The sequence below is a fragment of the Lepidochelys kempii genome, chromosome 14, assembly GCF_965140285.1.
Source record: "Lepidochelys kempii isolate rLepKem1 chromosome 14, rLepKem1.hap1, whole genome shotgun sequence".
In the NCBI taxonomy this organism is placed as follows: Eukaryota; Metazoa; Chordata; order Testudines; family Cheloniidae; genus Lepidochelys; species Lepidochelys kempii.
In genome coordinates, this window is record NC_136393.1 from 10,050,797 (window position 1) to 10,075,728 (window position 24,932).

Sequence of the window (24,932 nt, forward strand, 5' to 3'; positions counted from 1 at the left end):
AGTCCCTGCCTCCTACTGGCATGTCCCTGCAGCTCCTAGGCAGAAGGGCCAGGGGGGCTCTGCGTGCTGCCTGCGCCCACAGGTGCCGCCCCTGCAGCTCCCATTGGCAGTGGTTCCCGGCCAATGGGAGCTGTGCCTGCAGAGCTAGCGCTTGTGGCAGGAGCAGTGCACGGAGCTCCCCTGGCTGCCCCTCTCCCTAGGAGCCACAGGGACATGCCGGTCAGAGCCAGGTAGGGAGCCTGCTAGCCCTGCCAATCTGACCCCCTCCCCAGCACCAGCAGAGGTCCCAGGCCACACACTGCCACTTGCCTCCCCCCAGTACCAGCAGGGGCTACAGGCCACCTCCCAGCACCCACAGTGCCCCTGGCCCAGGTTTTAGTTAGGGGTATATAGTACAGTAAAAGTCATGGACAGGTTACAGGCTGTGAACTTTTGTTTACTGCCCATAACCTGTTCATGACTTTTATTAAAAATACCCATGACTAAAATGTAGCCTTAGTCATGAGCTATTTAAGGGGCCGATCCTGCAGTCAGATCCATGGGGTGGACCGTTGAACCTTTATGGAGTCTCAGTGGCTTCATTTGATTGCAGCATTGTGGACTCGAATATTAGTGGCCAAGTAGGGTTATTTTGGCAGGATACTAGTAATACTATGCTGGTCTAGACAGTAAATCTGAGCCTTACTGTGGGTCTGGTTAATGTGAGGGTAGCGTGACTTTTAGGTCATATATGGCAATAGCATGGGATATAAAAATACATATTTGCCTTTCTCGTCTGTATTTTGAATCAACGTAACCTTGTTTTATTTAGTAACTGAGCTACTGGACTGTCTTTAAAGACATCCGGGGTAGCAACAGGAAATACTGATTTTTTCAAAAATTGCATAAATGCATTGACCATTTTGACCTGAAGGTGAAAGGACTATTTAAAAATAAAACAAATGTAAGATATATATCGAACGAGTACTTCACAATAAAACGTGTGAAAAAAAATCATGTTGCAATTTTTTTTTTTTAATATTGCAAATTCCTGTTGCTTTTGTAGATCTTCCAGGCGATTTGCCGTCTTTTTAAAGGGGCTGCCAAGCTCATTCTCAACGGTGCACGAGTGGCTCTGCATGGTGTGTGACGGGGCGCGGACAGGCAAACGCCTTGCAACTTTATATGGCCTTTTCCTGCTTTGCAGGTCTTGCACTCCGGAGCAGTTTTGTTTGAGTGTCACGCCGCCCAGGCTCCAAAGGGGCGAGAGTGCAGCGGAGAGGAAGGGCAATACATGGCAGGAAACCTCTTCCCGGCGGCCCTTGTATCTGAACTAAGCCCCAGCGGCTCCCTGCCCCCGAGAGCTGTGGCCGGGGGTGGCATCGGTTTGCTTGGGAAAATTGCCGCCGGGGGGTGGGGGAGGGATCTGCTCGAGCGCCTGGCTCTGCGCTGAACTTTCCCCCCCCCTCCACGCGATTTCCAGGAACCGCCACCCCGCTGCTCTCCGAGAGTTTCACTTTCCCGCCCCAGGCCCGCCTCTCCCGCTGCCTGCGGAGCGGGTGCCCTGGGTGACTGAGCATGCTCGGTGCACCCCAAAGCGCACAGCCCTGGCCGGAGCCGTTTCCGACCCTCCACCGGCCATGGCGGAGCTGGTGCGGGCGCCGTCCGTGCCCTCCCTGGCCGGGCTGGAAGAGGAGCTCACCTGCTCCATCTGCCTGAGCCTCTTCGAGAGCCCGGTCACCACGCCCTGCGGCCACAACTTCTGCGGGCCCTGCCTGGACGTCACCTGGAGCGGCCTCCTGGCGGGCTTCAGCTGCCCGCAGTGCCGGGCCAGCTTCCCGCGCCGGCCGGAGCTGCAGAAAAACACGGTGCTGTGCCGGGTGGTGGAGCAGTTCCAGAGCGCCCAGCCCGCGGGCCCGGCCGAGGAGAAGAAGGGCTGGGACGGGGGCCGCTCCGAGGTGGCCTGCGACAGCTGCCTGGAGGCCGCGGCGGCCAAGACCTGCCTCACCTGCATGGCCTCCTTCTGCCTGGAGCACCTGCGGCCGCACCAGGAGAGCCCGGCCTTCCGCGACCACCCGCTGTGCCCGCCCCTGCGCGACCTGCAGCGGAGGAAGTGCCAGGAGCACAACAAGCTGCTGGAGTTCTTCTGCCGGGAGCACGCCAGCTGCATCTGCTGCGTCTGCCTGGTCCGCCACCGGACCTGCCTCACCGGCCCGGTGCCGCAGGCCAAGGCGGAGAAGGAGGTGAGGCGGGCGAGGGGCCCCTGCCGGGGAGGGGGGGCGAGGGGCGCGGACCGGCGCTGGCCCGGGCGCTAGGCTGGGGTGGCGCCGCTGTCATCTGACCTCTTCCCGCCCCCTGGCCGTCCACAGCTATGGCCGCCAACCTTCCGGCCGCCGGGATCGCTTTTTGAAGGGGAGGGTCCGCCCCGGCCCTTCCCCGAGGCCCCCGCTTCCTCCATCCCCAGCCTCTCTCCTTTGCTCGCTCACTGTCAGCGGGCAGGGGCTCTCAGTGTGGGAGGGGGCTCTGGGCTGAGCCTGGGGCAGGAGGGGTGCCAGCTCTGGGAGGGAGTTTGGGTGCGGGAGAGGGCTCCGGGCTGGGGCAGAGTGTTGGGGGGCAGCAGGGGGCGTGGGGTGCTGGCTCTGAGAGGAGGGTCCGGGCTGGGGCAGAGTGTTGGGGGGCAGCAGGGGGCGTGGGGTGCTGGCTCTGAGAGGAGGGTCCGGGCTGGGGCAGAGTGTTGGGGGGCAGCAGGGGGCGTGGGGTGCTGGCTCTGAGAGGAGGGTCCGGGCTGGGGCAGAGTGTTGGGGGGCAGCAGGGGGCGTGGGGTGCTGGCTCTGAGAGGAGGGTCCGGGCTGGGGCAGAGTGTTGGGGGGCAGCTGGGGGCGTGGGGTGCTGGCTCTGAGAGGAGGGTCCGGGCTGGGGCAGAGTGTTGGGGGGCAGCTGGGGGCGTGGGGTGCTGGCTCTGAGAGGAGGGTCCGGGCTGGGGCAGAGTGTTGGGGGGCAGCAGGGGGCGTGGGGTGCTGGCTCTGAGAGGAGGGTCCGGGCTGGGGCAGAGTGTTGGGGGGCAGCAGGGGGTGTGGGGTGCTGGCTCCGGGAGGGGGTTGGGGTGCAGGTTCCCACCGGGCAGCACTTACCTTGGGTGGCTCCCAGTTAGCGGCACAGCAAGGCTAAGGCAGGCTCCCTGCCTGCTGCACCCAGAAGGAGCCAACATGCCCTGGGGGGTGGGGCGGGCATGAGGCTCTGCCCGCTGCCCCTCTCTGCAAGTACTGCCCCTGCAGCTCTCATTGGCCAAAGCTCCCCATTCCTGGCCAATGGGAGCTGGCGGGGGGGCAGTGCTTGCGGGCAGGAGCAGCTTGCGGAGGGGAGACCCCTGCCCCCCAGGGCTGCGCTGGCTGCTTCCGGGAGCGGCATGGGGCCGGGGCAGGCAGGGAGCCACGCTGCACTGCTGGAGATCCTCTAGGATCAACCAGGAGATCCTCTAGGATTGACTGGTTGGTGACCACTGGTCTACAGTGTTTCTCAACCTGTTTGATAGCAGGGACCGGTTTGCTGTCTTCCTAAACTGTGTTAGGGAGATCTCAGGGACTGAGGCCAGTCCATGGTCCGGTCATTGAGAAACATAGTCTTAGAACAGCAGTTCTCAGCCAGGGGTCTGGGGCCCCCTGGGGGACCATGAGCAGGGTTCGGGGTCGGGGAGGGCACTGCCAAGCAGGGCAGGCATTAGACTTGCTGGGGCCCAGGGCAGAAAGTCAAAGCCCCGCCGTGTGGGGCAGAAGCCCGGGGCCCCTGAGTCCCACCACCGGGACCTGAAGTTGAAGCCTGAACAACTTAGTGGTGTGGGGGCCCGGGCACTTGCCCTGCTTGCTACCCCCTGACGCTGGCCCTGGCTTTTATATGCAGGAAAGCCGTTGTTTTGGCACAGGAGGGCCATGGAATTTTCATAGCATGGGGCGGGGGGGGGCTCAGAAAGAAAAAGGATGAGACCCCCTGTCTTAGAAGATGCCCCTTGCACCCTTCTCAAGATCCTGGACGGCTGCCCCTACTACTGCTGAGGCGGCCTGAGGAGCAGCAGTCTGGGGTGGTAGTTAGGGAATTGCGGGCCCCAAAAGTGCCATCAGGAGCATAGACCAGGTTAGTTCATAATAAAATGACAGGCTCTGAAGGTCAGTTCCACTGCCTGTGAAATCTTTTTCTCTTCCTCTTTTAAGAGAACATTTTATGACATACCACGATACAGACCAGATTTTGGAGCCACTTGGGCACAAAAGGGAGTTTTCTGTGCATGAATCAGCTGGATAGTAATCTAGGCGTGGACTATTAAGGCCTTTTTTTTTTTAAAACTGTTCTGGGGGACATAGTGCTGCTTTAGAACTTGGCACAGGATGCCCCAGTCTGATATTCTCCGGTGCCAAAGATGCCCAAGGTGGGCAGTCTGACCTCAGGCTTATAGGGAGTTATGTTAATATTTTTTAGCCAAGACTAGTGACTCTTTTTGAGTTGTAATAAGGGCTTTTTTTTGGAGAGGGAAAGGGCAGGAGGAAGCCAGATGTGAGCTGTGTGCAATGAGGTGGTGGTCTCAGGCTCATTCCTAGGTTGCCCATCTTATAACATCACCCGCAGACTTAGCATGAATTAGTACTGGCGTTGGACTGGCTGGGGGACAGGCCAAAGGAGTGAATAGGTAAGGGAAGTGGTTGCAATGGGGAAATGTTCTTTAATGGCTAAAGCAGACCTCCGTCTCCAGAGCAGCTAGGTCTGTGCTTGCTGCTGCTGTTGCATATACTTATTGGGTAGCCACTCTGACTCTTTCCTGGGGGGAAATATCTTTCACAGTGACTGCCCTCTTTGTAATTTTCTTTAAATTGCTTTTCAGAGGAAAGAGGGGAAAGATAAACAAAAGATTTATAGCTGACGGTGTGGAAAGAAGTCAGTATCAGAGGAGCCATGTACCTCAAACTATCACAGCTATTGCACATCCAGAAAGCCAGTTCACCTACTTTTTAAAATCCCTGGGGTGAAATCCTGGGCCCAATAAGCTCTCTCAGACTTTAGTCATGGACATCAAAGGGGTCAGCATTTTACCCCAGGATTGGGCCCATTGTAGTAAGCACCACGCACAGTTGTAAATGTGTTTGCAGGATTGGAAACTTAGCCCTGATGCCCATTGAAACCAATGGAAGGGTTTCCCAGGTATTTCAATGGACACTGGCCTTAGGCCCCTGATCCTGCAGTCCTACACAGCTAAAGCCCCACCAATGTCAGCGTGAGATTTGCTGGCGTAGGATTGAATGCTTGAGCCTTACAGTGGCTTTCAGGTTCATGTTTACTTGTTTTGGGGAAGCTATTGCAGACCTTGCCAACATCCATGGTGGCTTAGCCTTTGTCACATGGGGACGCAGCGGAGTAGTGAAGTTCCATTGTTCTTATCACCATTGTACTGTGTGTACTAAGGCTGCCTACAATGATCCGATTGCAGATCCACAAACTCTTGCATCATGCAGAGATGCCTGTGGGGCTTCAGTGGGGCTCTGAGTGGGCCTGCACAGATAAGATGGGGGAGGGGTGTCTGTGGACTCCGTTCTGACCACAGGTGCACACCTGCAGCTTTTGAACCCGTTGACAACAGTCCAGTGAATTATGAAGAACTTGTGCCAGTGGTGAGCTCTTAATTCTTCAGATTTACAGCCATTAGAGCTAGTCAGATCTAGATAGAGGGTCTGAGCAAGTAAAGAGCTGAGCACCTTCCGCTCCCTGTGACTTAAAAGGGAGTGGGTGCTCCGAGGTTCACAGAAATGGGTCCTAAATATTCTTCAAGTGGCGGAATCTGTGTGTAGTAGACCAGGAAAGTAGCCTTCGCAAGGTGGTTTTAAGAGGGATGAAAGTGTGAGGAGTTGAGGAATCACATAGCTTATTAAGGGCCCAGTCTTACAAGCCTTTGTGCTTAAGACGTCCATTGATTTCCATGTGAGATGTTCAAGCTCTGCAATTTAGGTTCTAGCCATAAACATGTTTATGCACAAACACCTCTGTGACTCCCAGGCATAGCTAGTGTGATGTTGAGGCCCAGTGGGCCACTGGAGTGGAAGTCAGCACAACCTGGGTTCTATTCTTGGCTCTGCCACTGGCCTGCTGAGTGACCTTGGGCACGTCGCTTCACCTTTGTTGCTCAAATTTACTCTCTGTAAAATGAGGAGAATGACACTTGCCTCCTTTTGCTTCAGCCTTTTAAGAACTTCAGCTGAAAAGTCTTCTGCACAGGCTGGGTGGTGGTGGTCGAAGAAACATGCTCTGGCTGGGAAATCTGATGGTGAAAACAAATGTGCTTCCCCAGGTAGCTCAATTTGAACCGTTAGTGAGACGTATTGAATTCATATAACAAACCTTTCTCATCCTGCCCAAACTGTATTGCTGTGTGTGTGTACAAAGTAGAACCTAAACACGGTTGGGCAGGGCTTCTTAGCAACACACTGGAGGGAAACTGAGCCAAGATAATAGAACATTGGGTAGGCCAATCTGAAGGCCTATTTTTTGGATCTGGGGTACCTATTTAGGGTGGAGTTAGGTTAAAATTATGTTAAGGTTCATTCTTAAACCCACAAGAGCCAGGAAGGCTGCTGTGATAAGAGTGCTCTGACAGAGGTGCTGTGATAGGAGTACTGCCTTGGTAGACTCATGTCATTGTTACAGGACTGCGTGTGTGTCACAACTCGGAAAAGATGGTGCTGCATCAGTGGTGTTTGCTCACCGTCCCAACTGTGTACAGAGATTGTCTTTATTTGTTTGTACAGTTAAGGAACAATGGATTTAAAAAAAAAATCCAGTGTTGGTGATAAAGGTTGATTAAAACTAACCTTTTAATTTGCTTTTCACTATTTATATGGTGCATATTGGGAAGAGGTGCAGTATCCACGCTTTTAATTTGGGGTCTGATCTGTTTTGTTGCAGTCACAGCTAAAGAACAGACTGACGGAGCTGTATAGTCAGAGTGAAAAAGCTTCTCTGGCACTGGATGAAGTGAGGGTGCTGCAAAGACAAACCAGTGTAAGTGGATAGCCCTTGTTTAAAAATGGCTCTTGTTCTGCTATTGAGGTTATGCTAGCCACTGGGATCCTGGCTTCTTGTATTTGGCTCCTGATAAGGTGCTGTAATACTCAGATAAGAATGACTTTTAAGCGAACACCCTGTGACATACCAGGGTACAATCCAGAGTAATGAGCAGCTGTGTCATCCCTGCCCTGCAACCTTGGGTGCCTTATAATACCTTCCTGAAGGAGCTCCCACCTGGGATACAGGAACACTTCACTTAATGTTGTAGTTATGTTCCTGAAAAATGCGACTTTAAGTGAAACGATGTTAAGCGAATCCAATTTCCACATAAGACTTAATGTAAATGTGGGGGTTAGGTTCCAGGGAATTTTTTTTCACCAGACAAAAGACTATATTATATATATATCTATATACACACACCATATAAGTTTTAAACAAATGATTTAATACTGGTACAGAGCGATGATGATTGTGAAGCTTCGTTGAGGTGGAGGAGTCAGAGGGTGGGATATTTCCCAGGGAATGCCTTCCTGCTAAATGATGAACTAGCAATTGGCTGAGCCCCCAAGGGTTAACTCTCACTCTCAACAAGGCAGCAGGAAAGGAGGGAGGGCAGACAGAGACAGAGGCACACCCTGTTTGTGTTTGAGAGAGAGATGCGCATTTCCCCTTTAAATATGAAGAGTGGGGTCAGAAGTACACTGCCTTGTTAATTAGATCAGCAAGCTGAGACCAGACTGCAGCTGCTGCTTAAGGCAGCAGCTCCCTCCCTCCATGTGTCCCCTCAGTTCTATGGAAGATGGGGTAAGCGGGGTGCAGGAGCAGGGGGACACCCTGACATTAGCCCCCCTCTTCGTCCCTTCCCCCTCCCCCTCCCACAGCAAGCAGGAGTCTCAGGAAGCAGCTCCAAGGCAGAGGGCAGGAGCAGCACATGGCAGTGGGGGGAGGGACAGCTGAACTGCCAGCAGTTGATAGCCTGCTGGGTGGCTGCTGCACAGGGAACTTAGGGGGAGCTGACAGGGGGGCTGCCGGTCCACCCTGGTTCCAACCACCCACCAGCTCGCTGCAACGGGCTGCTCTTCCTGCAAGCAGTGGACAAATCAGGTGGCTGCCAGACGAGCATGTTCCCTAATTGATCAGCAATGTAACAAGGTTAACCAGGCCGACTTTAAGCGAGGAGTTCCTGTGCTCACAAACAGCCTTCCAGCATGCAAGCCACACCCTGAATGTCTGTGCAACTGCAGCCTGGCAGCCTCGTTTGGGTTACACGCTGGCTGGCTCTCACCAGCCTTATAGTGCAGGGTGACCACCTTTCCCCCCACCCCGAGATGTATGTTCCGTGCTGCCCAGCTCTCTCCTTGACAATACAACTTATATAAAGTCTCCTTGTCTGTAATAGAAATAATGTGCACACAGTTGACACCCCAAATGGAGTTTCCCACACACTTCCATTTAAACACACTGGATTAGATAAAACAAGTTTATTAATTATAAAGAGAGATTTCAAACGAGTACAAGTAATGAGGCATAGAAGTTAGAAACGGTTACAAGAAAAATAAAGATAAACTGCAACTGGTGCCTAATTTAACAAACTTTGTTAAATTCAAAGTGAAGTTTTCTCACGACATGCTTTCAGGAGTCCATCGGCTACTTACTTCATTGTTCACGTGCATTGAATGGATGTGGGGGAGGGGTTGGGGTGTTTGTTCCTCCTTTTTATAGTCTCAGACTGTGTCTCCTGACTATGTGGAAGAATATTCCCTGCTGGGTTTTTTCCACCTGTTGAACTTCCTTTGTCTCCCCTTCCTGCTTCATAACTCCGGTTACTGCTTAAATGCAAATTAAGCAGAACGCACATTACTTTTTTTAGGACTGACCTGTTTGCCAAATTTTGCATGGTAGGGCTGTGGTTTGGAATGTGTATTAATAACATCATACAGGGAAGTATTATAACTTCGCATACAGTGTTACCACACACATTTTATCAGGACAATGTTGACAAGCAAATTTGAGTTTTTTCAAGTGATTCCTTACAAGACAAAAATAATTACAATGGTGTGGACATGGACATTCTGTCACATATAGGGTGACCAGACAGCAAGTGTGAAAAATCGGGACAGGGGGTGGGGGGTACTAGGCGCCTATATAAGAAAAAGCCCCAAATATCGACTGTCCCTATAAAATAGGGACATCTGGTCACCCTAGTCACATACCCATATAAGTAGTATTTTGACAGGAAGTGTACAGAAGGCATTGTAATCATCTGACTAAGAATGGCCTATGTTTACATGGTAATCCCCGTTGGTACTAACAATGGAGTTAGAACCCACTGAAAAGCATGAGCCTGTACAGCTTGAGCTAAAGGAATAAGAACCTGGTCCAAGCCCACTGAAGTCAGTGGGAGTCTGCTCCCTAAAGAGGGAGGATAATCCAGTGATTAGGGTGCTAGCCTGGGATTTGGAAGACACGGGTTCAGTTCCATGCTCCACCTCCAGACTCTTCTCTGTGATGTTTGGCATGTCAGTCAGGGCTTGTCTACGTGAGGACACTCAGGAAAACTAATCCAGATTAACTAAAGGTGTGAATTAAAAGTGGATTAGTTAAACTGCATTAAGCCCGTGCATGGACATGCTTCAGAACTGAAAGGGGCCTTAATTTGGTTTACCTTAGATTGCTACAGATGCTAGCTAAGGGATCAGATGTGTTGTCCTTCTTTATTGCAGACTAGTCACTAGAAGGGGACAAAGAACCACATTCAGCCCATAATGAATCCCTCTTGGGGAAAGTGAGGGTAACCAGCTGGCACTCTTTGGGGTGAGAGCACGCTTTGTGCAATCTCACTGCCAAACTGACTGGAGACTGTTTAAACTCCTCCACCTTTCTCTCCCCCCTACCAGTAAGCAGGCGTGTGCATGGCACTGCCCTCTGAACGTGGCGCTTCCGTGAGCTGTGCTGACTGCCTGATATTGTCATCTCTGCTGTACAAAGGAGCAGGGGCTTCTTGAGAGTGTGCGTGCCCATGTAACCTCATGGGAGCGGCATAACTGAAAATGGTCACCTGGAGGCTCCTGCTGCTGACTCCGATGTCATGGGGAGCTGAATTTCTGTGGCCTTCTGATGCTAGGGATGAGCTTCACCCAGCTGGCGTAAGGGGAGAGGAAGTGTAACCTGTTCTAACTCCATATGGACCTTTGTCGCCCTCTAATAGCTGGACCACATACTGAGATCTGAGTCTGCTACTGTCTCCAAGCTAATGCATCTGGTCTCTTAGCTCGTGCTGTTAAATCCAGAGGTCCCAAACTCAATCCATGCTGATGACCAATGGGCTATTACATGCAAATACCCTGCTGGGTCAGAGACATCACACTCAGCTCCTCCCTTCCGAATAATAACTTTGCACCCCCATTGGGCCAGTCTGTCTTGGGGAATCTGGAAGTGCTTTGCAGATGTTAGTTAATGATGCCTCACAAAACTCCCGTGAGACGAGAGTTGTTATAATCCTTATCAAAATGGGTGGGCTAAAGCACAGAGGTGTTTTGACTTCCCCAAGGAGGCAGACCTTGAAGTCTTGATTTGCAATTCTCCTTTTAACCACAAGATGGCACAATCTGCCTTGTTTCTTGCCTAACACTGAGTGATTTTTGGGGCGAGGGTGGGGATGGACTCTGTTTCTGCTCCCTTTGAAGTGAATAGGAGATTTGCCATTGATGTGGGGGGAAGGATAAGGCCCTTTGAGGGGCTGCTGTGGGGAAATGGAATGAAGGCAGAGATATTTCACTCAAGGCTTTACCCCACAAGTAGCCACTTTGAAACCAATGTTAATATGTTGGTGATTTAGGAGACAGCTGCCCGAAAGATGGATTTGCTCAGAAGTGAGTTCTTGGAAATTAAAGCTTTAATAGAAGAAGAAGAAAACCAGGCAATGAAGAAGGTTGAAGAAGAGGAAAAGCGAGTCTGTGATAAGTTTGATTATGTCCATAACGTCCTGGGAAAGAAGAAAAATGAAATTCAGGTCATCAGGGACCAGATTGAAATGACACTGACTGAAGATGATGACATTACATTTTTAAAGGTGAGTGCTGACGTTTGACTTTATGTTTGAGCTCAGAAAGAGACTTCTGCAGGAGCCCTGCTCTGACTTTTTATCAATCTGTTGTCTGTACATAAAAAGAGATTTTTCTATAAAGATTATATTAATAATTTGCGATGTGACTTGGCTTTATAAAAGGCATAGAAATGTGTCCACTGAGTTAACTGTCCTGTGAGTATTCTAGGCAGTGATATTATTTGCCTATTGAATCACTGGTTAGGATTGTTATTCCTGTTGTTGTCTGCATAATCATTTTCTCCCTTTTTATAGGCAAATTATCCTCCAGTTTATCTTTCTTTTCTCCCAGCCTTTAGCCACAGTTGCCCCCTCCTGGTTGGGTCAGTTAACCAGAGAAGTAGTCGTGGTGTAAGTGAAGTTCACTGCTATGACAGTATCTACAGTAGCTTTTCCTCTGTTTTCAGATATCATATGAGAAAATAATCCATGTAGGGTACTTTTTATTGAATTTTGCCATGACTGATTAGTGTTCGAATATAACCTCCCTTCCCCCCAATAAATCAACACACATAAGAAGAAATAATGCAGAAGTAAAATAATTTAAACCAGTTATGACATTCCAGACTCAAATTTTTCTATGCAGTGACTTATCCCTGACTTCATGAGCTCTTCCATATCTTATTACAGAAAGCAGCGAAATTGCGACAGACTTCAACCAAAGATGTTTTCATCCCCAGAATCGATCTGGACCAAAACTTGATACACACCATTTATCAAGGTGCCTTTTCCCTTAAAGAAATAGTGAAACGAACGGTGAATCAACCTCAGGAGAAGAAAATGGAAGGTATGATCATTTCAGAGAGAATTACCACTGTGGGTCCTTGTTTTATTGTTTAGAGATCAAATAGTATAACCCCTTAAATTTAAAATATTCAGAAGCAGACTTTTCTGGCTTGTCACAATTTTGTATATGGATGTTTTAAAACTGTTGGTCAATTGAGCTGTTTTGTAAAGTAATGAAACCCTCCCTCTCAAAATAGAAATACTACAAGTTAAATACTCAGGGTGGTTAGGAAAGAGAACTGATTTAGGTGTGTTTTTGTTTAAAGCTTGTCAACAGGACTAAACAGTGGTACGCTTTATTTACATTTGGATAAACTTATAAGTGTCTTGATACTTTCCCACTGATTTTTGCTTTGACAGAACTCTCATAAAAAGCTATATTATCATCAAGAAGTAGTCTGTGATAAATAAAGAAATTAGTCTTGTATCTCGGCTTATGAGGAGAAATTCACCAAGAGAATTAAAAATATGGGAAGAAATGGAATGACACTTTTTTCCTGTATATCTATAGGCGGGTTTATCTGTGTTCCTAGCACATTGGGCTTTCCCTCATCTGTTCAGCTATTGCAGCCTTGGCATAGAACGTTGTTGACCTTCCATACTCCTCTGCGTGTGTAGAGTTCTGTTGTAGAGAGCAGAAAGTTGGTTGTTTGATACGTGATCTTTGGCTGGGGAAGTAGGGCTGGGTTGAAATCATGGAGCCAAGAGTAAAATGGTGAATGTGAAATATATGTTAGTGAATTTTATAGCACTGATCGAAGGCTGGGTTATCCCCATTAAGCTTTCTAGTTTATTGGCTCCATGTCTGCAAGTCAGACCTGCTGGATGGGACAGATATCCCTCTTATCAAATCAAAAGTGTTAAGCTGTACTTTTTGTCTGAAATTAAGTACATTCTTGAAGTGTGACAGGGTGTCAGGTTTTATACCCTCTTTGTAGAGGTGCAGAGTTATTCTGCTGACTCACCTTGGTAGCCAGCCTGGGCATGGCTCTTCAACTTCAGGTTCAGTCATATAAAAGTGACTGTCACTCAGAAGAAAAAGAAAAAAAATCTAGAGGGAGTAAGTGTTTGTGGGATCAGACTTTTGTTAGTAAGTACAGTCTAGCTGCATGGGTCAGCTATATACCTAAGGATAAAGGCAAATCTCAGAATGGGGGTGATTTTTGAACTATAGCCCACTGTAGGAAACTGGTGGACTTCTCTATAACTAAAAATCCATCTAGTTGAAGTGGTCTGAACCTCTAAAATAAGATGCTTAAACTGGGTTTAAGTGCCTGTTTTAGGGGTTTGTGCCATTTCAAAAAAAAGTAGACGTTTTTTAAAATCCATGTAGTTTAAACTGATGCACTTCTCCAATGTAGGCAAGGCCTATGCACTGTGCTGGAAAGTGAAGGGTGATCTGGCTTGTTTACAAAGTGTCTGAAGAAGCCACGCTATCTTCATCACGTCTAGAGCCAGGTCTTTTGTTGCTGCACACAACCTAGTGGGATTGTAAGGGTTGCTAATAAAGATCAATATGTATCTGAAACAGTTGTACTTACTGATACAAATATCCGTAACAGCAGGTGGACAGTCCAGACCAAGTGTGGAGGAGAAGGGTAAGTTCACCACGCCCTATCCTCCTTTCTCCCCTGCTTCTATCTTTTTCACTCCTTCCCTGGCTGTTTTTAAGTGTGTTTTTATTAAACAGTTACAAAGTACTGGTACTGATCACTGTACCTGACTCTCAGGCAAGACCAAGCTTTTTTTGTTGTACCTTGTATCGGATGTAGGAAGACGACAACATTGTAATGAGCTTATCTTTATAAACTTGTGCATTGTGGTTCATCAGTATTACAGTAGACTGGGAGCTGCATTGTGCTCGGTGCTGTGCATGCAATGAGAGAGAGTCCTTGCTGCAAACAGCTTATATTGTAATAGAGAAAGGGGAAAAAGCTAGAGACTCTATGAAGTCGACTAGTGCCTTTCCTGTTGCCAGGTTCTGAGACCTTACAGTGATGTCTGGCAGCATAAAACTCTAAGAAAGATAGAAACCGCTATTACACTATTTTTACAGATGCAGAAAGATGCAGAAAGATGAAGTGTTTGTGGAGTCGGGATCTTAACTTAGCCCCATTAAGCTGAGCAGGAGTCTTTACAGGAGCGGGGCTTTAATTGAACTCCCAGCTCTGCCACAAACATGGGCAGAGATCTCCTGAGTACCAGCCAGATATCTTAACCCCAAGACTATCCTTCCTCTCGTTGTAGCTTGTTACAGCAATACAGCTGTAAAATATGATGTGTGTGATTTCATTGCAGCAAATCCACAGTGGAAACCTAAGGCTTTTCAAATAAACACTTCAAATAAACTCTCGGCATCTGGAAGAAAAGCTGTGGGATCACGTAAGTTAACAATGTGGCCATCAAAACCTAAATGCTGCCCATACAATTTTCCCTCTAGCAGTCAATGCAACAGTATCCTCTAGAGCAAATAGATGATTACTAAGGGGCACCGTCAACTTGAAAACCACATCTCTGTCTGAAAACATTTTTTGAATAGCAAGCTTCGCCAAGAAGACTAGAACTGACAGCTCAGAGAAATTATTCCCCCAGCCCTCAGTTTGGTTAGATTGTACACCCCAGTGATGTCAGCTGTACGGTGCATGTGGCCGATGGTTGCGTGTCTTGTCTCTTGCGCTTGTGTGGTGGCATCCCTCCCAACAGGGCAGTGCCCAGCACTGGGAAGTTCACGCCCCTCCTCTTTCTTAGGCGCCGCCAGAGGGCGTGTACCTGTAACGGCTGCCGCAAAAGGCAGGCAAGCGCACTGAAAGGCGGACCCAAGCAGGGTTGGTTTGTTGCTCCTGCACCCACCCAAAAGGCTCCCTCCTTCCGTTGATGCTGGTTTATAATCCAGGGCCCTGGTCCTGTGAGGTGCAGAGTTCTTTCTGCAAGGTGCAAACCCAGTGGGAGCTGAGAACATCTGGTTGAGTGCCTAGTGAGGGCTAACCAAGCAAATTGCACATGGTGTGGTGGCCTACTGGTCTGTAGCTCAGGTTCTGCTATGTGTGTCCATGCAGGTGGAAAGGCTAAGCAAACCTCTCCTTGGCCTTTGAGCTCTCTGCCTGCTAGTCCAGCTATTCCACAGTAACGGTGCAAGGAACCGAAGTCTCGATTAAGCTGCCCATAAATGTCTGTTCCTCCACTGTTGTTGCATGTGATGCGTCCTGCTTTATAAGCTTGCTCATGTTCTCTCTTCTCCCTTCACAAGAAGCTCCAAAAATAGGTAAAGCCCCTCAGAAGCCTCAGTCGGAGTCGAGTGAGGATGCAGACATGAGTAAGTGATGGATTGTTCATTGTTCTTGTTGATCTTGCTCATGTTTATGCTCCTGGGGCCCAATCCTGCCAGGTGCTGAAGCCAAGGAGGGGTGGGAAGGCAGACGAGATTATCTATGGGTCCCAATGCAAGGTACCAAGAAAGTGCCCTAGGTAAGCACTTTTGAATTGATGTTTCTTACCTTGACGTTTTTCAGTCTGATTTAGCAAGGTCTCCTCCATTCCATTGGCTTAAAAAAACAATCACCTCATGAAGAAATGACCTACGTATAATATAGAGCTATTAATCTGTAGCTAGAGCTCTTGAAGGCAAAACAAACATATAGCAACTAGCTATCTTGGATGTAGACACAAGCAGTGTTGCACGGGTCTTACATTAGCTGTGCAGTAGTGGTTTAAAAACCACTGGCTTGACCCTGAAGTGCTTGACACTTAGATCATCCATTGGTTTCAACGGGAGCTCTGTGCCTAGAGCACCTGCAGAATCAGGCCCTATATTGTCAGAGTTAAACTGACTGGTAGTGTATGTGTCAGCCTGTTGGAGAAGTAAGCAACCAAGTACACTCTGTGGGTGTGTATGTGTAGTAATTAATTTCCAGCCTGAAAAAGTCTGCACTGGTCTGCAATGTGCCAGCACTTCAGCTGCTGTTAACTGCAGGAATTCCACAGGCTTCAGCAGAGCTATACCAGCTGCAGCGTTGTTCTTATGTGTCAGTGGATGTCGTTTTTAAATGTTAATACATCCGGCCTTACACTGAGTAACAGAGACCTTTTATTTTTTCAGGGGATAAAAAAAAACCTGCCAAATCTGGTAAGTGCAGAACTTCAAGAGACTTTTACTCCAAAAAGCAAAGCAAAACATAGTACTTAAAATGCAAAGTGGAGGATGGCTGACTTCAGTGTGCTGGAGGCAAGTGGAAATGAGCGCTTAGCTTGTGAAGGCTCCTCATGTCTCTTCAGGACAGAGGTGTCTGGCTGTGTCAATTTAACTCACAAAATTGTGTGTGAGAATGGTCCTCTGTGGGCAGTCAGTGGGGACTGGACCCCAGACTCCTCTCACCGAAAGCCTGGTCTCTAGTGCTTGAGCCCAAGGACGAAGTCCTCTAGCTGGTCTCTGTAGAAAAGTCATTAACCTCTTCTGTGGACGAGCCACTAGGGAGGATCCAAGACCCCCACTGTGGTAATGTGAACTGCATGTGGAAGATACATAATTGTCAAGTTTGGGTTAATAGAGGCTCTGGAATGGAAGTGCAGGGGTGACACAGGGCAGCCTTGGGCTGCATTTGGCTAAGCTGTGAGGAAATTAGTCCCGGGGGAATTCTGTGCCAAAAAATTTAAAATTCTGCCCGTTATATTGTAAAATTCTGCATATTTTATTTGTCAAATAAACACAATATAATCAACCCCCCACAGTTCAGTCCTCCCTCAGTTCAGTCCTCCAGCCATCATCACCACCCCATCAGTTCAGTCCCACTAACCCCATCGACCCCCTGCTCTCAGTTCATCCTCCCAGTCCTCACCCCATCTGCTCAGAACCTACCATCAATACAGACCCTCACCCCATCAGCCCCCACCCTCCTCACTTCAGCCCCTAGCCTCACCTCTGCTCCTTAGAGTTCTTCACTCTCCCCAGGCCTGAGGAGCCCCCAGCGAGAGCCCCAGCCATACCTGGGGCTGATAGCGGGAGCATTTTGATAGAAATCATAAATTCTGTGTGGGGGAAAAAGAAAAAATTCTGCAGGGAACATTAGTTCTGTGCAAATTCTGCAGAGTGCAGTGGTGCAGAATTCTAGCAGGAGTAGGAAATGCACACAGTGCCTGAGAACAGCTGCATCAAAGTCCCTGGAAAAACTCCCCCAGATGTAGGCCTGTATTTCCTGCAAGGGGAAAGGTGTCCTCCATCCTGATTTCTCTCATGGGTGTCGAGGGTGCTGAGGGCTTTGCGGGAGGTGCTGTCCACCCGCAAGATTGGGCCCATGATGACTAGCTCAGGTTGCAAGTCCCCCTCTCACGCATGACTTGCTGAACGCTTCGAGGAAAAAGTAGCTAAAAGTATAAGATGGGGAACTGGGTGACACAGGGGACTTGGCAATAAGATGTGAAGCCGCTTAACCTCTGTCACAGTTTCAAATCCGGCCAAGGTCAGTCGTGGCCTGTGTGAAATAAGTTAGTGAGCAGTCCACACCCAGAACCTTTATCACAGCAGCCACCAGGGGCTGGCTCTACAGAGACACACGAAAATGTAAACTCAGCCTGCAGTTTGCCTTTCCCCCCAGAGCTGGTCCCTGCAGAAAAGGGTAATGACTGTTAGTGGGTCAGGGCAGGGGCTGCCTGGCTGGCATGTTCCATATTGTACCTGTTCTGTGGCGAACAGAACTCACTCTAGTAATACGCTCTTTAATACAACCACTGGGATTTCTCCAGGCTGTCCCATGTGCAGAGGGGTTCTGGTTTTCTATTAATCTGAGATTCATAGATTTAGCTTTAGGACAATATTGGATTACATTTAAAGAAACTGTATGAACTCTGCGTGTTCCCCAATGACAAATTAAGTGACATGCTATTGTTGTCTCTCTCTTGCATAAATTCAGCACCAAACACTGCGAATCCAGGTGCAACATCCCTTGAAAGCTTTTTAACAAAATCGAGAGAGGAGCTTCTGGAGTGTAAGTAACCTGACGTGTTACATTTTAAAAATGACTGACTCTTCTTATGATCATGTTAGACTTCACTGGTATTATGTGAGTCACTTCTTTCTGGATCTTCATGTTGCTATGGCTTTATTAATGTACTGAAATTGCTGGTTAACTGATATATATGAGGGGAGTTACTAGAAAAAGGGTAAGGCTGTTAACTACTAAAATACTGGACCTGTTGCCAGAGTAGGTCAAATTCACTGCTAGCATAGGTGTGACACTAAGTTTAATTGAGGTCCACCCACGTATGGCCCTGCTGGTTTGGGATCACTGTTCCAAATGAGTTTGTTGGGACATGGTATAAAAATTCAGCCCCGCAGGTGGGGTTCGTTGAAAGTTAATGGTGTTTAGGCACCAAAGGCATTTTTAAAAATAAGTGTTAGGTTCCTAAAAGAAGGGAGACTTCAGAGTGGAAGATAGTAATTGCAATGGTGAATCGGACCCATGGCCCATCTAGTTCAGTATCTTGTCTGCGGCAGTGGCCAGCACCAGATGCTTCAGAAGAAAGCCCACGGTGGGTAGATATGGGATCATTCCCCCAACCCTAGGGTGGTCTCATCCCGACCCCTAAGAGTTGTGGATTGCTTTCGAGACCCAGAGTGTGAGGCTCTCTCCCTTCCAGTACTCTCTGCTAGCGCTAATGGTTAGGACTCTGGTGATCTCCCTACAGCTACGCCGTGTTGGCGGCATTCTGGAATGCTGCTTGTTGCCTCGCTTGCCCTCTGGCACTCCACTTGTGCTTATGGCCTGGGGTTCTCATGCCAGTTGAAGCCGGGCATGTTGCAGAACTCTGTCTTGGTAGGGGTGGTCACCTCCAAGCAGGGGTGTAGGTTGCCTTTCAGTGCCACATCGATAACCCCAGCGCTGCCAGAGTACCAGGGCTGTGCTGTCAGTTCCCTTGGGATACAGCGGGAAGGGATCCTTTCACTCTCCTCCGCCACCCTGAAATCACCCATGCCACAGAGCAGCAGTCGACCCACTCCACAACCACGGCCGTTGTCTCAGGGCTACAGGTGCCACCACGGGTCCTGGCCTGGGCGCCCAGCCTGATGGAGGAATGACTGTTGGTGCAGCGTAGTGATGGATCAACAGGCGCTGCCTTCACCCCGTCCCCATGTACTGATCCAGGTGGCAGACCCTGACTGCAGGCATCTTGCTCAACACCCACACTTCCCTCTTTCTGTGCACCAGTTCTGCTGGATCAGAGCCAAAGAGTAGTGGATGCAGGGTTAATTCCTTGGAGGCCGCACTTCTTATGGTGATTGGTGGGGTGGGGGGTGTAACCCGGTCAAAATGACCTTGAGGATATATGGTTTGGTGGGATGCGTTGTGTTTTTAATCTGTCCTTATTAGTTAATACATCGCTAGCTCATTCACTTTATATGTGGCAGTGATCGGACTGTGTGTAACACTATGTCTGAGTTAGGGGATCATGTGGCCAGAGAGCACTGAGGTAAACATATGTGTGTGTGTGTGCGAATCTCAAACTGCTACCTTTCCTCTCCTTCCCAGCCTGGCCGCACTGCAGTGGCCATACCTGTCTCCCCACCCGGAGGGGAAAGTGTGTTGCATGGCACTAGCTGCCACGCTGAAAATGGGAAGCTAGTGGAGAGTAAGCAGTGGGACCAGTAACTGTTCCATCCCTTCGCTCCCCCGCTCTTTGTACATACACACACACACACACGAACATGCCTGTCCGTGCACCCCCACCTTGCCTTAGTACTTATAATGTATCGATGGGTTTTTCCATAGATGCTGCTAAAATCACGCTGGATTTCAACACCGCTCATAACAAAGTGCTGTTATCAGACAGAAACACCAAGATGTCGGTCTCTGAAATACCCCAGAAGTATAACCCCCACCCTCAGCGCTTCACCTACTGTTCCCAAGTGCTGGGCTTCCAGTGCTTCAAGAGGGGCATCCACTACTGGGAAGTGGAACTGCAACGGAATAACTTCTGCGGCATCGGCATCTGCTACGGGAGCATGGAGAGGGAAGGGGCGGACAGCCGCCTGGGGAGGAACAGCAACTCCTGGTGCATTGAGTGGTTTAATTCAAAAATTTCAGCCTGGCATAACGATCTCGAGAAATGTCTGCCCAACACCAAGGCCACCAAGATTGGTGTGCTGCTCAATTATGAGGGAGGCTTCGTTATTTTCCTGGGTGTTGGCGAGAAACATAACCTGATCTACAAATTTAGAGCGCAGTTCACTGAAGCGCTCTATCCTGCTTTCTGGGTGTTTTCCAGTGGCACTATCCTTTCGCTGTGCCAGCTGAAATAATAGGCTGTCACACCTGAATCTGTTTGCTCAGGGTATTTACATCTGCTCGCTCCCTCTCTGTCTTTCAGGGATTCACTATGGTAGTTCTAGCTTGCTCATTTAATTCAAAGCACATACGTTCTTGCTTTTAGCTTGCTGGATGGCTTTTTCTGGTGGCTTTCTGCTTATCCAAAACCACTAGACTGCAGTCCTGCAAGTACTGGGAAGTTACTGGTTAGAAAAGCAAGATCTACAGAGTGGATTTAGTGCTCTGGTTTGACATGTGTGAAGAAAGGTGGCTTTTACTGCACATGAATGTAAAGGAGAGCGAGAACTTTTCTCCATCTCAAAGAAGATTTTACCTGTGAATATTTCCAGTTTTATAACTTACAAAAATAAGGTCCCAAAGGGCAGAACAGGAATTCTATTTTTAAACCTCCTAAATTGTAATAAATAAGGCACCTAGTTTTTATAGCAATATTAAAGAAGAAGGATGCAACAGCTCCACTGTTCCTTTTTCTACAGAGGGAGACCCAGATTTTTGCCACACAATGCATCAAATGAGTCTTGGGTCTATCCGCACCAATATCACTCTGTTTGGGCAGGAGGTTTAACTGGCTGTAATATGCAGTTTGGGGGCTGGTGCATCCCATTCTTCCCATCTGAATTCCTAAATCCATCGGTGGAGCACTGATGACCGTGAAAACTCTCGGAGGTTTTCCCTGCAATCACTAGATAGCAAAGGTGGTTCAAGCAAAAGTCTTTAAAAGAACCCGATTTCTTCTTTTAAAAGAGAAATGATGACTATGAGACGAAATCAAATGATTTTCATGGCTAAGCACAAGGGTCAGATCCAATTACCACCGATGTCAGTGGGAGTTTGATTCTGTCCCGAATGTAGGAATTTTTTTTTTTTTCCTGAAAAAGCCCAGCAGCGTCCTCTACCTCTCTTGCTCTATCCCGTCACTAGTTTTAGAGGTTGATTTTTGCTGTCTGATTTCCTGTTGCTCAGGCAGTCGTCTATAGGCAAGAGACCGGCCTTGCACAGGTATTGGGGGGCCTTTTGAAATGGTTAAACCTATGGAAGATACTTCCTACACGTGGTTTGTCTAACACCATTGCAGATGGGTGTGGGTTGAATTAAATAAATACACGTCTTTAGCACTGAATGGTAAAAGCCAACATGGGGTAGCATGTTGGAATAGAAGACCAGAAACTTTTAAAGGAAAGGAGCAAGTGACCGTGATATAACCAAGAACCATGTATCGAAGCCAAGTGTCTTCAGAAAGAAGCCCTGCAGAAATTCCTCTGTAGTAGCTAGGGTTAAGAAGTTACTGATTTATCACTTGTGTATCTGAATTGTCTTGAAAGCTTTGATGGGATGGAACAACTCAAATTCTGAACATTTGTGGGGTATTAAAGATCGGAAAGGTGAGCAGCACCACAAATTGCTCCTGCCGTAGAGATCAAGGTGCTTTTCAATGCCACCATTGAAAAAAAAAATAAAATAAAATAAAAAATCCCTGTTTGAAATGAACAGAATTTAAAAAAACACATCTAGTTTTTTAGGTAATCTAAAGGGTCTGTTTGCTATGCCTTTTGGAATGAAGCATCCAGTCTCACATAATGTATCAGGGTGCTTTACTTCTTCACATTATGAATCTCTACAATACCTCCTTACATTTTGAGGAGGTTGTGGGAAGAAGTGGAGAAAAATATCTTGGGCTTGCCTAATAGTATTAATGTTCTGCTCATTCACCGCAGGGTCAGAGAATTTTCTCTTTCGAAGTATGGCATTCCCTGAGTACCAAGTCTTTGTGCCATTTGGTCATGATACTGAGATCATTACAGTGGCTTCCAAAAGTCTGAAAACTGCCTTAGGGCAAAATTGAAGCATCGTTCTGAGCGATGTGTCCCCTTTGGCATTGAATCTGCATGTGGGCTGGCGAATCTTCTAAACTAGCAACATGTTGGAAAGGATGATAGAAGGAGAATATGTTTCTGGGAATGCATTTTTTTATTCTCCTGATGCATTGTTTTTACTTTATGTGCTGTGACATGGGTTTACTTTGGAACCTGTATAGCAATTGCTCCTTCCAGGCATTGTCTGCGGTATAGGAGACCTTTGCTGTAGTTCATAACTATAAAACCCTCTGAAACTGGAGAAACAACTAGGGGACGCAGCTAAAGGTTGGAGATCTGAATGTCTTGTGCTGATAAGTAGGAGTCATTGAGAGGCTTTCCTTGCTAGATCTCGGTCCTCAGACCAGTCCATAAAGAACTGGGAAGATGCTGAAATTGACCATATTTATTGGCATGTAAAGCTCTTCATAATGGAACTTTGTATGCCCTGTGAAATATAATGCAAAGCCACTGCAGACTCTATAACATTAGAGAGGAGACAGTATTCACAAGAGTTTTGGTGGCAGAATTTTACAAGGGCTGAAGTTTCTGAAGTGCTTTAGCAAAGCAAAGTATTGCAGCATTCCAGCCTGGATGTTTAACATCAACGTCAACTGTCTAGTCGTTCAGAGACACCAGATGTCAAAAATATAATAATATTCCTTTGGTCAAAAAGGGATTTAGTTAAGGAACTAGTATGACCTCAGCGCTGGATCACAGTGGGGTTATTTGGAATAGCTGTAGTATTGAAATATAGAATGGGCCAGTTCATCTTTCCAAAACCAGTTCAGCAGGAAAGCAATCTGGAATGCAGGACAAAAACACTTAAAATAGCTTAGAGAGCAGGAGCTGATGCTGAGCTGATCAGAGACAGGAACTCACTGACTGTGTAGAACTCCTCACAGGAAGGATCATAGACAACATGAGCGTGAACAACGAGGAAGAAACCAGTGCAGTGCTGGACAAAGTTGGAAACCAAGTAATTGACAGGACAAAGACAGAGCTTTATGATGTTATCCAGTGTGACTGCCAAGAAGAAAAAGATGCTTTGATGGGACAAAAGACCCTTGATGTATGGCCCATCAAGAACACACACGGGGGGGACTCATTGGAAAGTGGGTCTCACTGCTTTCCATGTGCTGGGTTCCCCCACCTTCCGACTAAGGTGATCTCAGTCTTGTTGAAATATTCAGGAGCTCTGGGGTCTTATTCCCCATAATGAATCCTGCTTATTGCTCAGGAGAGCTTTGGATTTTTCCTCCATAAGAAATGGGCAGTTGACTCTTCCTTAAAGAGTCCTACCTTGTATTCATTGTAGGTGCTCATTGGTCTCTTTCCCTCCCTAAAGAGTCCTCCTTTCTATTGAGGAATTCTAGGATTTTTATGGGATTTGGGATCTTTTCCTTGTGTGAAGTCCTGCAGAGATTTCAGGTGCTCTGGACTTTTATCCACATAAGTGTTTCTAGTTTTTACTCATCGTCTGGGAGGTGCATGCTCTCCAATAAAGAGTCTTAACTAGTATTCAGGCATTTTGGATTCCCTTTCACATAAGGAAGCCTACCAAGTTTTCTGATGTGCTGGAATGTTGTTCCCCACTGAAGAGTTTAAAATACTCCCGGTGGACAGTCCCTCTAAGGATCTCTGCTTTTGGATGCATGAGTATTCTTTAGGCCTGTCTGCCCATCCTGCAATGCACCAGAGCAGTAAAGGGCCACTTTGGAGTAATCTTGGGAAAGGTTGTGCTTTGTGGTAGCAACTTGCGTATTCCTGTGCTGCCCATGGCTGTCAGCAGTGGGAGTCCAATTCTTGTAGTCCGTGCTCTTTGACAGAGATCCACAAAATGAAGACCATAGTTTGGGGATCGTTGCACTTCTGTATGATATGGAATATGTGTCATGGATTAGCGGGGGTGGACAAACAGTTGTATTGGTAACTTTTATTTTCAGGCTAGCTGCAAGACACGTGGTTGAGATGTCTATACTATTCTTATAAAATCAAATGAGAAACACTTAACAGTTTCTTGCAAATACAGCCAATTAAGTTATAGTGTTTAGTGCTTAGCTTGATACACTTGCACTACATTAGATGGAATATCTGTTGTAAAACAGTTGATGGTAGACGTAGCATAATAAATTTGATCAATTGTTTTCAATGCAATCTCAAGATGATGCAGCTAAAACCTCATAGGTAGAGTTTTTTTCCTCTTCCAATAATGGTATAAAAATAGTATCTTTTTCATCAGTTTTAATACTGACAATAGATATAGTCATCCAGTGGATTAGTTCTGTCCATAAGAAAAGTCCTTTTAAACTTAATTTTCTAGGAATTCACTCTGGAAGAAAGGTGACCCAAAAAGCCAGGAGCATTTTGGGGAGTGGGAAGTGTGCAAAAATGTAACGAGTGGAAGGACACAAATATTCAAAATGCTTGAATCACTAGATCATTCTTTCTGTAATTTCTCTGCATGTGAAATTGGTTAACAAAAAATCTTGTTGCTAAGAAAAATAACAATTATAACGAGTTTTATTGAATGCATCTTTGATTAAAATTGTCTACAGTAACTAGGATAGTCCTGAGAGCCAGTTGATACTTATTGTGCTCTCGCTTTTAACGCTTCTATGTAGTGATGCATCAATAACACCTACAGTCTGTCTCATCAAGGAAGCCTGTAGCCATGTATTTGGGAGGTCTATCGTGTTGTTGGGACTAATGATGTAAAAGTTGCATGGTGTGATGAATCTAATATCTGTTATGATCTTTTATTGATTCTGCAGCTGAGTGAAAGTTTTGTGAATTCAATAAAGTTTGATTGTCATGAAATGACGTATTTAGTGATTTAAACTGAAG

At 47.5% G+C, this 24,932-nt stretch overlaps 1 protein-coding gene across 3 annotated transcripts; it reads left to right on the forward strand.

Annotated features, from left to right (window-relative positions):
* The first annotated feature begins 1,443 nt into the window (after positions 1–1,443).
* TRIM25 (tripartite motif containing 25) lies at positions 1,444–24,905 on the forward strand. Of its 3 annotated transcripts, none has more exons than XM_073310340.2 (10): positions 1,444–2,222; positions 6,922–7,017; positions 10,862–11,095; positions 11,759–11,915; positions 13,480–13,512; positions 14,213–14,296; positions 15,162–15,227; positions 16,011–16,037; positions 17,818–17,892; positions 19,675–24,905. In XM_073310340.2, exons 1-10 carry the CDS (start codon positions 1,620–1,622, stop codon positions 20,202–20,204), a joined length of 1,905 nt encoding a protein of 634 aa, XP_073166441.1. In that variant the 5' UTR covers positions 1,444–1,619; the 3' UTR covers positions 20,205–24,905. The 3 variants fall into 3 exon arrangements, with proteins under 3 accessions (XP_073166441.1, XP_073166440.1, XP_073166442.1); XM_073310339.2 differs by having other exon boundaries at positions 1,445–2,222; positions 13,477–13,512; XM_073310341.2 differs by lacking the exon at positions 13,480–13,512 and having other exon boundaries at positions 1,445–2,222.
* Positions 24,906–24,932: the final 27 nt, after the last annotated feature.

Coding starts and splice junctions, on each gene's coding strand:
- TRIM25 (XM_073310339.2), top strand. CDS start 1,620: ATGGCGGAGCTGGTGCGGGCGCCGTCCGTGCCCTCCCTGGCCGGGCTG. Junction 7,018..10,861: donor TGCTGCAAAGACAAACCAGT/GTAAGTGGATAG, acceptor TTGGTGATTTAG/GAGACAGCTGCCCGAAAGAT. Junction 13,513..14,212: donor ACCAAGTGTGGAGGAGAAGG/GTAAGTTCACCA, acceptor ATTTCATTGCAG/CAAATCCACAGTGGAAACCT.